Below are 10956 nucleotides of genomic sequence, written 5' to 3'. Positions count from 1 at the left end.
CGCGTAATTAATGCTGACAGCTGATCGCACTAAAGATGTCCGGGTAAGTGATAGTACTTCCCAACGGAGATCGTGCTATAAATCATTTTCAGTTTGCCCGAAGTAATTCTATCGCTCCCTTCTGAATTGTTGAATTACAACGTCACTGTATTAGAATGAACTCATATAGACTGTGTGATTCTCTGCAAAAGGCCACGCGGGTCGGCGGATTGACTAATGTGAGCGCTGGAAGTTGCCGCCGGTTGACACAATCTTATCGACTACCGTCTGCGAGATGGCCGGTTGACTACTGGGCAAGTTGGCGACAGCTGCGAAGTATCACGACCATTCCGCCCAAGCCCGAGCAATTCAGTCCGATCACGGCCATCCCGCCGACAAATCTAAAGCGGCCGCAAATCAAATCTCGCAAACAATGGCGACGATGGCAGCGAAGACTAATGTTGACTGGGGCGGTTATAGGGCTAACTTTTGCGTACGACTATTATGTTAACGAGTCGTCGCTGTATAGAAACTTGAAGTGTGTTGCGGTGCTGAGCATTGTTGCGGTAGATTACAAGTTAAATTTCAATGAAGGGAAAGATATCGATGCGTTGCATACGCGGGTCGCTAATCGAGTTTATAATCTCATTGCATCGAATGGGTGCGTTTTTTATTTTACTTTGGTGGGTGATTGCTAATTAAGATTGAGTGGACTGTATATCAAGATGGGTCAGGCGCTTGCCATGCAAGCTGCGGTGTTACCGCCGGTGTTCCAGCAGAAGTTTGCGCAGTTGTTCGATATGGCGCCACAAGATTCGTGGTCGGAAATAGAGAAACTTTTTATCAAAGATTTTGGAAAACGGCCAGATGAAGTGTTCAGATATATAGACCATCGCGCAGTGGCCAGCGCGAGTGTGGCACAGGTTCATAAAGCACAATTGAAGTCTGGCGAGTGGGTCGCTGTGAAAATCCAGCATCCGAAGATTGAGAAGCAGGTTAATTGGGACTTGGGTGCCTACAGGTATGTTCTATGAGTGGCTGTAACAAGAGCCATAAGGATTAATTAGCAACGCAGACTGGTTATGTATATTTACGATCGATTTATATTTGACATTCCGGTCTACTTTACTGTCGACTATACCTGCAACAGGCTGCTAACTGAAATCGACTTTGAAAACGAGGCGCGAAATGCTGACAACATGAACGCGGTGCTGCAGTCGGAATCTTCGCTGCGGAATCGCGTGTACGTACCACGAATTTATCATAACCTTACTAGTCGGCACGTTCTCACGGCGGAGTGGATTGACGGAGTGAGCTTGAGTAATAGAAAGGAATTAGACGCGGTAGGATACAGCAAGTCACAGATCATGGACACCATGATCAACCTGTTTGCAGCACAGATATTTAATTGGGGTGTCGTTCATTGCGATCCACACCTTGGTAATCAAATTGTCCGGTGGCACGATGGAAGACTACAACTAGTACTTATTGATCATGGGCTCTATATCTACGAATCTCCCGAATTCAGACAGCAATATTGTGAGCTATGGAAGAACATGTTCATTTTCAATGACAAAGCGATCCGCGACATTGCAATATCGTGGGGCATTGGATCACCTGAGCTTTTTGCGTCTGCTACGCTGCTGCGGCCATACAAGTCGGGAGGCATCAGGCCGGACAGACGGCCAGAGAGAAGTGGGAATACCGGCAATGAGGTTCCAATGTCTCCAATGTCGAGAGCGCATGAGGATTTTGAAATGCAGACGCGCATGAAAGACCAGTTTAAGCAGTTTATTCAGGACACGACAAAGATGCCATTGGAATTAATTTTTCTGGGGCGTAATATGAGAATTGTGAGTATTTGTGGTCATTGTTGCAGGCAGTTCTGACGAGTCGGGTGTGCAGGTGCAGGGATGTAATCAGCTCATGGGATCGCCGGTCAATCGTATCAAGATTCTGGCCAACTGGGCATCACGGTCGCTTGCAATGCTTCCAAATCTCACGTTTAGACAGCGTGTCAAGGCGTGGACTAATCATTTTGTGTTTAAATTTGTTGTCGGACTATCGGACATTGGGTTCTGGGTCACCAAGATTCGACAGATTGTGTTGCGACGCGAGAACGAGGGCTTTGAGGACTTGCTGGAGAGACAGATGAAAGGTATAGCCCAGAAGAATTTTGGAATCCAGATTCAAGATGATGCGTTTTCGGCTTAGATGTATGATTGGCATTTGGCAAGCGAGACGGAGAGAGAGTGTGAAGATGTACATATATACATATTCTATTTTATTCTCTTGTTTGTATATACAATCCAATTACAGCATTCAATATCCGTTGTACGTGTGAGGCTTCAGAGAGGAGAGAACTCCCACAAATACGCGTCTCGTGTAAAGACCCCTTTGGCCGACGCATTGAAGCTTAAGCCAAGGTGCGCGAATAAATATCTAATAGAAGACCGACGTCAATAAGTCGCCTAACAATGGTGCGCCACACCGCAATGACCACCGGTTAGGGCTGTGTTTGTCGACAACTACAATGATACGCTGCAGATAACATAGCTACTGCACTGCCACATATTCACCACATTAAGCCACCTGCTGAGTCAGCTCAGTCTGTGTGATTATGTAGCCTGCGAGGCCCGGCTGAGTCAGGGCGCGCGCCACTTTGACGCGCTCGTCACGACTGCAACGCTACTTCCTTACTACTCGGCTCCATTTCCCCCCCTCCTCCTCAGTTGTACTTGGCCAAGAGTCCCCATCCCACACAAATACTAACTCTCGCCCGCGAAACAGAATAGATGGCCATGTTGCCGCGAGCAGCGACACCTCTGTCCGTGCTGCTCACCATTGCCTTCGGCCTCCAGCTCGTCGCAGTCATCTCAGCACCCATCGTCGATTCCATTACACTAGGGACCTACGAAAATGTAAAGTTTGGTGTATTTGGATACTGCACTACGACAGGCTGCAGCAAAGTGCGCATCGGCTATCCGAGTATGTAACATAAGTATATATGATATGCTATCTGAAGCCTGGCTCACTATCGGGATAGACTCCATTGTGAATGGTGAAGGCAACGACTTTTCGCTTCCGTCCAACGCTCGTCATTCGCTCACAAACTTGCTAATTGTCCATCCCATCGCCGCCGGATTCACGCTCATTCTGCTGATCTTTTCTCTCATCGCACATTTCCACGGCCCTGCCAACTCGCCTCGGTATCTCTTTTTCCTCCTCATTTTCTGCCTGCCGACATTCATTCTGTCGCTGCTCGCCTTTCTCGTCGACATCCTCTTGTTCATCCCGCACCTAAACTGGGGAGGGTGGATCGTTTTGGCGTCCACAGTAGTGATCGCGGTATGCTCGCTCATCTTGTGCACTATGCGGCGTACTCTCTCGTCGCGCAAAGCCATGCGCAAGCGCATATTTGAAAGCGCAGAAGAGGGTCCCGACGCAATGCGCCTCAACCAGATGCCATTCTACTCCCCAGGCACTATTCCGCAGGCAATCGGCACGTACCAAGTCACTGATCACGATCGCGAGGTCCTGATTTACGACGATGCCGAGGGCAAAGTTGCCAAGCAAGAGTCTCTTGACGATGAAGGATCTTCCCTTACGCGCGATAACTCTAGTACTTTAGGTGGTGAGCCCAACGCGGTTCTTGACTACGATAGTTCTCCTCAGACGCGCGCGCTTCCTCGTGATCGCCGGGATTTCAATGGTTCTACTCTGCGGCCAGCTGCGGCTGAATACACCAGATTTGACAATTCGGCCTCTCCTCGTCTGGGACCTCAGCAGCGCAAATATGATCCTCGTACTGGACAGCCTCTTGATCCGTACGCGGCTCCTTTACGACACACACTGGGCTCTGGACCATACGGACACTCGCAACCGGGTGTCGCGCCCAATCCATATAGCGAATATCCACGCGATAGGTTTCCACGCACATCTCGTCCTCGAACCCCTCGACAGCAGTCGCCCTATGCCACGGCACTGCCGCCGGCTGGGCTCGCTGTGGATAGCCTGCAGAGCGAGTCAACTACCACTGATCGCTCAGAATCCCTTGCTGACCACGTCTCGCATGACACCGGTTCCGACTCTGCAAATGTGACCAGAGAGATCACCCCTCATGATCCAGGAACGTATCCTACCGCGGTTGATATCCCTACGGCGGGAACACCGGTCATTGGAGATATATCCAACGCAGGTGAAGATGGTCGTCCGAATCCATACCCTCGACGCACTGATACCCCTGGCTCGACTAATTCCGTTAACGCAGAGTATATACCCCCGCGGCAAGCTTGGCGTGACGATGACATCTCTGGTGAAAGTCGAGTCGAGGAACCAGAACTACCCCCGCGCCGACGTGGCAACAACACGGACTACTATGACGATGTTGATCCACAATATGCTGATGAAATCGTGAGCCCTGCCAATGCTGCCTATCCTCAAGCGGTGTTACCGATCTCACAATCGTCAGCTCGCTCGCCATACTCCGAGTTTAGACCGTCTCCTCCTAATGTAGCGGGCCAGGGCTACTACCAACGACGAGGACCTCGAACTGGTATGCCCTCTTCTCTGGGGCCAGTGCAGAATGACTCATACGCGTCACGACCATCGTATCCGTCAGAGTACCGACAGCAGCAGTCGTATGCTCCTGCTCCACCACACTCGCCTGATGGATCCGTCTCGTCAAACTTCACCTCAGTTAGCCAGAGAGGCGCTAATCCCCGGTACTATCAGCAGCCCCCTCAGGTTCTGTCATCTCCTCCATCACAGCAACGCAGGCCGGATAGAACAGACATGGTCTTGCGCGGTAATCCTGACTTTGAATTAGCTGGTGTCGGTGCTGGACGGAGAGGGCCACGCTTACCACAGGCGCCTACGCTGATGGTCGGTCGGCAGAACGACTCGCCCTATGCTGCGATAAACTCACGGACTCCAACCTCGCAAAATATCAATGATACAGAGTAAAAGTAAGCATTTTTCTTCTATATATAGTATCTTATTGTGGGTGAGTTATTGCTGCAGGCGTTAGTTTTGCAGTCAAGTCTAGAGATTTCATTGTGAACGGATACATATGAAAGACATTGAAATGATTATTATGAGGTACATCACATGTTAACAGCGAGGGTTAGGGTTTAGATATAGTTCTCTAGTTATGCATTTTCCTTTGTTGGTATGTGTATATGCGTGCTTGTGTATTTTTATTCAGTGTTGTTTGTATCATTATTTATTTTTGTATAATTGTTTGTGCCTCAATGTTACGTATATACATGTTGTTTTGTTCCCAGTTATAACGTATTTGATAAAGAATCATTTTTCAACCACCCCATGAAAACATTGGCTTGGGATAATGACGTAAATCTAGGGGTGAGGGCAATCTCGGTCACGTGCCGATTATTGGCCAGAGGAGGTGTGCCACTCAAATTCTGTCGAGTCCGTTATGTTTTTCTTCGGGTGAAGACACCACATGATGTCACAATGGATGATCTCTCATATCTAGAACCAAGTATGCATTGCATGTATATTATTTTTCTAAACGTTTCAACTACTAATTTCCTCTCGCAGATTTCGATCCCCAGAAGCTTCGGGTGCCGGAGTTGCGACGCGTGCTGCTCATGCATGATGTGCCATTCCCTTCGTCAGCAAAGAAAGCTGCGTTAGTGGAGCTATTCAAGCAGCATATTACTCCTAATTCTGCGAATTTGCTGGCAGCAAAAGAAGGTTTTGGTGGCGCGGTGCCGGATATAGTAGATGCCGTAAGATTACGTTTTACTTGTGTTTATCAATTGTTGACATATGGCGCAGAGTATAACTAGCTCTCTGCCTTCGTCGGAACCACCGAAAAGTGCGAGAAAGAGTACGGCAAGAAAGTCGACTACAGTCCGGTCGCGAACTCCTGCTGGGTCGCGACGGAAAACGACGTTGGTGGGCGATACTCCACAACCCGAGATCAAGTCAGAAAATGAGAAGCCTAAAGTGGCGGACGAGACTGTTAAGGTATTACATTTGTTTCATTGGATTTGGAATACTGAGATTGGTGCTAACTGGTGTAGGGCGAAATTAAGATCAACGAGGGGTCGTCATTTTCGTCTGAGAATCCGTTCCAGACACCGAGAACTCGAACCAGCCCAAAGGGCACCACTCGAAAGGAATCCTCGCTTACTAGTGTCAAGAGAGAGGTATATTATTAACGCTGGGACTCAGTCCAGAAAATACTTACATGGTGTAGGTTGCGCCGAAATTCAGTATCACGCCGCCAGTGGCCAAGCCGACTACGCCGAATGTACTGGTCTCACCTAAGGCGGTATCAAGTCCAGCAGGGGAATCTGACTTTGGCACGCCTGTTAAATTTTCGTCGGAGTTGTTTCTTCCTGATCAGCCGGAATATCTGGAAGGACAGTCCGATGGTTTTGAAAGTGAGGAATATGAAGTCGAAACTCCTGAGGTATTGGAGAGACGTGCGGAAGAACTTGCTGGGTATAACAACGCAGCCACATTTGTCTTTCCGTTCAAAATTTTCACGGCTTGGATCATCGTACTACTGGGGTTTTCGTATTTGATGTGGTGGAGAAACGAAAAGTTCAAGGTTGGATACTGCGAAGTTGAAGGATCAGGCAGATACATTCCAGAATTGCCAAGTCACAGTTTTCGCAAACTAGTTGAGCCAGATTGTACACCTTGTCCCCCTCATGCTGTTTGCTTCGCAAATTTCCGCGCCGAATGTGAGCGGGATTATGTGTATGTTCCGAGCGTTTGGTCGCTCGGCGGGATGATGCCCTTTGCTCCTAAATGCGTGCCGGACACGGAGAAGCTGCAGCGAGCCAGGATCCTTATGGAGGAAAGTCTTCAGCTTTTGAAAGAGCGGTACGCGGACGTGCAATGTGGCAGTGGTGGAAAAGGACAGAACGATCCAACTGTGGCCGTTGTGGACTTGAGGGCAAAGCTGTACAGTATAAAGTCGCCGTCACTTCCGGACGATGCTTTTCAGGAGCTATGGGAACAGGCAGTTAAAGATCTGGTTGAGCAGGAGGAAGTCTACCGAGTTGATGTGTACGCTAAAGTTTCTGCTCGTCTTCGTGTTGTTTAGGATACTAACAGTCGTAGTGGAGAAAGCGAGAGACTTGGGTCGACGTCACCGTCTGAATTTCCTTTCACTTGCATGGTCAAGACTGAATTAGGCGCGTTCGTTAGTGCCAACAGGAGTAAATTCGTTGGCACTTTTCTACTCGCGCTCGGGACTCTGTTCTTGTACCAGTTGTCGTCACGATATCGTGAGAGGAAAACTAAGGTGCAGGACCTGGTCCGGCAGAGCATGAGTGTTCTTTCGGAACAGCAAACGCGGAGTGATAGCGATCATTCTGGTAATACTCCACGATATGTGATCATGTCTCAGCTGAAAGATAATTTGCTGGTTGACACGTATGACGCGGCTGAACGCCGTAGAGTGTGGGGCAGCGTGCAGAAGCTGGTGGAGGCTAATACTAACGTGCGAAGTCGACAGATGGAGGTTCATGGTGAGATTATGCGGATTTGGGAGTGGATTGGAATATAGTGGGTACTTGTAGAGATTTGGGCGAACGTGTATGATAAATATTTGTAAATGTAGTAATTAATTATCTATGTGTAAAGAATGCAACCTAAGCGCTCCGAAATGCCACCGTGATGAAGACAGAAAAGAATATAACAATGAACCCGAGAATGAAAGGACTAGGAAATGCCGCGGTGGTCCTCTGTGAGTTGCTAGAAAATGCCACCTTCGTCGCCTACGCTCCTTCTGGATCTGACTATGCCACGGCCACGGCTGGACGATGGACTACTGTGTTCACGCTGTTGGGAAGATGGCGGGGTCGCGATTGAGTATGAAACCAGCGACGGCCCAGCGGGGCTGTCACCTGGCGGGATCTGTTCCTGGGCTCGTTGAGCCCAGTACTGCATTTCGAGGACCTGGAGCCGTTTCTGGAGATCCGAGTCTGCAATTTCGATATCTCCGATGGAGGACGTTTCCTCCTCTTGTGGTTCGAGCTCGTACGGATCCCTCTGGACGGACGAGTTTTCGTAACTGGTCTCGTGGAAGACGCGCTTGCCTTTATCGTGAGCTGACAACGGCGACGGTGGCACAGCCTGGACGGTTCTCAGAGGCGACGAGCCTATCGCAGGCGAGCTCATGATACCGGTACCTTGCTGCTGCTGTTGCTCAGCTAACCTCCGATTATGTTCTTCCAGTCTGGTGACTTCGGCCCATGCTCGCCGACACTCCAACCTAGCGACTTGTAGCTCACGTCTGCTTTCTTCCAACATCCATCGCTGCCGCGCCTCATCCTCGCGCGCTTTGACAAGCTGTTCCTCTGCGGCCTTGCGTTTCTCCCGCTCACGCATAGATTCCTCGTCCAGCTCGCTCGCAAGCTCTGATATCCGCGAACGCTCCCGTTTATAATCCTCATACCATGCCGCGTATTGCTGCTGCGTTTCTAGTCGCTGTTTCTGCAGCATTATTAAAGCCTGGAATAGCGATGTGCTTGTATTCGTTAAGTCCTCGATAACCCGTTGAAGCTGTTTGGCTGGCACTATGTCGGACGATTTCAGCTCTCGGTCGTGGTCTTGCAGTTCACGGATCCAGCGTCTGACAGGTTAGCAAGGAGCACATTAACAACAGGATAGCGGTGAACTGGTCGAGAAAGGATAAGGAGAATGCTCACCTACTAATGCCTTCGAATTCGGCACTGAGAGTGTCCCACTGGTCGACTGCCGCCTCCGGCATTGGTAGTGGAGTCATGCTTATGTGTATATATTTCTATGTATTGTGCAGCTAGTGGCGGACATAGACCATCCGAAAAGATTCGAGCAAGTTATTCTCCGATCTATGAACACCGCAGCAACAACTGTACAGCGTCGAACGCGCTATAACGTCTATTTAGTCAACAAAGTATGTAACCTTAACGCAATGCAATTAACTCGTTGCAGTGTGGACGCGTCGCGCGCCAGCCGCCGCAGCAGCTGTCGATGTTTTACTCGAGGGTCTTGTATTGATCATTCCCGGTCTCCAGCTAGCACAGCTGCGCAGTCGAGCAATAAATGATTCATCCCTCGACGCGCATGTGTGATTTGCTCGCTAGTAAGTAGAGACTTGCAAAAGTCTTTGGCTCTAATGGGACCATAACAAACAGAAGCATATATTGAGTCACTAGTGCCTCCTCTCATCGAGGGTCTTTTGCCAAATGATTAGGCGCTGAGCTCTGCCGTGCTACAGCTCAAGTTACTAAGCGCATCTCAGAGAATTGCTCGCTGGCGTCATCTCTATGTCCCGAATGTCGGTCCAATATCATGTTTATACGGAGGAGAAGTCAACCATGCCTCCAGCCATAAATGTCTGTAATCCGCAGCCTCTTTCTGACAAACATTTGTGGTTTATAGCTTCGTACTTCGCCACAGACACCTATTCCCGGAGGATGCGCAGTAGAGGTGTGGTAAGCTTGTTTGGACAGCAACATAATAATCTAGTGCATAATCCTCTGTAATTCCCGATTTCCCATATTATACTACTTCAGCAGCATGCAACTTTTGCACACCTCCTGCCTGCTTTGAACGCAACATGATTCATGCCCACGCGCGCGTTGGAACCGTCGATATATCCCATACAAAGCAGCGAGGGGCATGGGCAGGACGATACATGATATTCGATCAGATACCATGTGGCGAATCGAAGAAGGCGTCGATTTTTACCGTATTAGGATGTTCCTAGATATCGTTCGTTTGATAACATCAAGCAATAACATTATCTAGCACAAAGACCGAACCTATACATAGATATTCTGCAATCCGCGATGGTCATAAAATGTGCTCACCGCAGCTCCTGCGGCACTCTCTTGTTTCTGTGCAGGCAAAGTTAAACGGGAGGGGAAGTTGATACCGACGAGTCCGCATTCGATTTCCTTCTGGAATTTGGGACTTAGCTGTTAGTCTTCTATATGATTAGGCTTTGTCTGCATGGCTAACCTAGTAAACTGTATCCAATTTGGCTTCAGCTTCCAGGAGGGCCAGGGCGAGCAGCGGCTCGTAAAACGTACTGTTCTTCTTGCTATCTTTTGACATATACGACAATGTGATCTATCGGGTTGGGTGCTACTGTGTGAGTAGAATATATATGGGGCAGCTTATAGGGGTCGCTTGGAGGAGCGATTCACGTGTTCACGTCGGTCGCGTTGTTGTTATCTGAACAAGGGAGCAAATTAATCGCGAGGTCACGGGATTTCGCGCTTATCGCGGATTCATGCCCTTAGTTATTTGCCCTAACTCGTGTTTGATAGTTTGGAGTCTATCACCTCACACGAATGGATATATTCACTATTAACGACGACAAACTCCGACAATTTGCCTTCCAAACGGTACTCAACGGCCAAGCTTGCATTAAGTTTGATTCCTGGACGACTAGAAGCCTCAGCTGTTCTCATAGGTCAAGGAATCAAGTGTGTGAGCCACAGGAAGTTGTCATCGCTTATTGGCGGTTGTTCATGAGTCCAAAAATTAACATGGATAGATTCAATTGAATAGTCTATTACAAAGAAGGTGAATAGACTCGCATACCGTAGGACTGGTTAGTCTTATCAAAGTCAAGCCTGGGAGATCCCAAATGGATTGCCCTAGACAGTGGAAACTCTTGTATTGATCTGTATCAACAATACCCGATATTGACGAGATATCAAACCAGAACAGTACACCGTCTCGAGACACGAATGCTGAATATCGTGTAGACGTTTACAATCCGTAACATTGCTTGTACTCCGCTTTGCAGATCCATACACAAGACTTGACGTCTCTGCCCATGGCGGAGTTATTAGTGACCCCAAACTGAACAGCAGATCGACGGGTTACTGCTGCAGTGGATTTGGGTCCTGTGGATAGAGTGTAAACTAAACATATCCTAAAAATTAATGGCTCGCTAACATGCTGGGTCCCGGTACGGGATTGCCTCGGGACTCAGAC

The 10956-nt window shown here is 48.8% G+C and overlaps 4 protein-coding genes across 4 annotated transcripts; 3 read left to right on the top strand and 1 right to left on the bottom strand.

The window, feature by feature from the left end:
- The first annotated feature begins 112 nt into the window (after window positions 1–112).
- On the top strand, window positions 113–2446 carry V1508DRAFT_373171 (ABC1 family-domain-containing protein). Its single transcript, XM_066937526.1, has 4 exons — window positions 113–640; window positions 689–1000; window positions 1055–1832; window positions 1885–2446. Exons 1-4 carry the CDS (start codon window positions 156–158, stop codon window positions 2191–2193), a joined length of 1884 nt encoding a protein of 627 aa, XP_066794692.1. The 5' UTR covers window positions 113–155; the 3' UTR covers window positions 2194–2446.
- A 237-nt stretch (window positions 2447–2683) lies between these two features.
- Window positions 2684–5391, top strand: V1508DRAFT_420892 (SUR7/PalI family-domain-containing protein). The gene is made up of 2 exons (XM_066940806.1): window positions 2684–2967; window positions 3026–5391. The coding sequence occupies exons 1-2, from the start codon at window positions 2775–2777 to the stop codon at window positions 4942–4944; spliced, it is 2112 nt and encodes a 703-aa protein (XP_066794691.1). The 5' UTR covers window positions 2684–2774; the 3' UTR covers window positions 4945–5391.
- Window positions 5392–5403: 12 nt separating this feature from the next.
- V1508DRAFT_440535 (Man1-Src1p-C-terminal domain-containing protein) lies at window positions 5404–7610 on the top strand. The gene is made up of 6 exons (XM_066942263.1): window positions 5404–5482; window positions 5542–5732; window positions 5782–5973; window positions 6030–6155; window positions 6206–7026; window positions 7081–7610. Exons 1-6 carry the CDS (start codon window positions 5455–5457, stop codon window positions 7526–7528), a joined length of 1806 nt encoding a protein of 601 aa, XP_066794690.1. The 5' UTR covers window positions 5404–5454; the 3' UTR covers window positions 7529–7610.
- V1508DRAFT_373165 (uncharacterized protein) lies at window positions 7573–8971 on the bottom strand. The gene is made up of 2 exons (XM_066937525.1): window positions 8673–8971; window positions 7573–8596 (listed from the first exon to the last, which is right to left on the bottom strand). Exons 1-2 carry the CDS (start codon window positions 8747–8749, stop codon window positions 7717–7719), a joined length of 957 nt encoding a protein of 318 aa, XP_066794689.1. The 5' UTR covers window positions 8750–8971; the 3' UTR covers window positions 7573–7716.
- Window positions 8972–10956: the final 1985 nt, after the last annotated feature.

Source organism: Lipomyces doorenjongii (genome assembly GCF_038497915.1).
Source record: "Lipomyces doorenjongii strain NRRL Y-27504 unplaced genomic scaffold V1508scaffold_40, whole genome shotgun sequence".
Taxonomy (NCBI): Eukaryota; Fungi; Ascomycota; class Lipomycetes; order Lipomycetales; family Lipomycetaceae; genus Lipomyces; species Lipomyces doorenjongii.
Note: the sequence above shows the minus strand (reverse complement) of the source record. Positions and strands in the feature narration are given on the sequence as shown.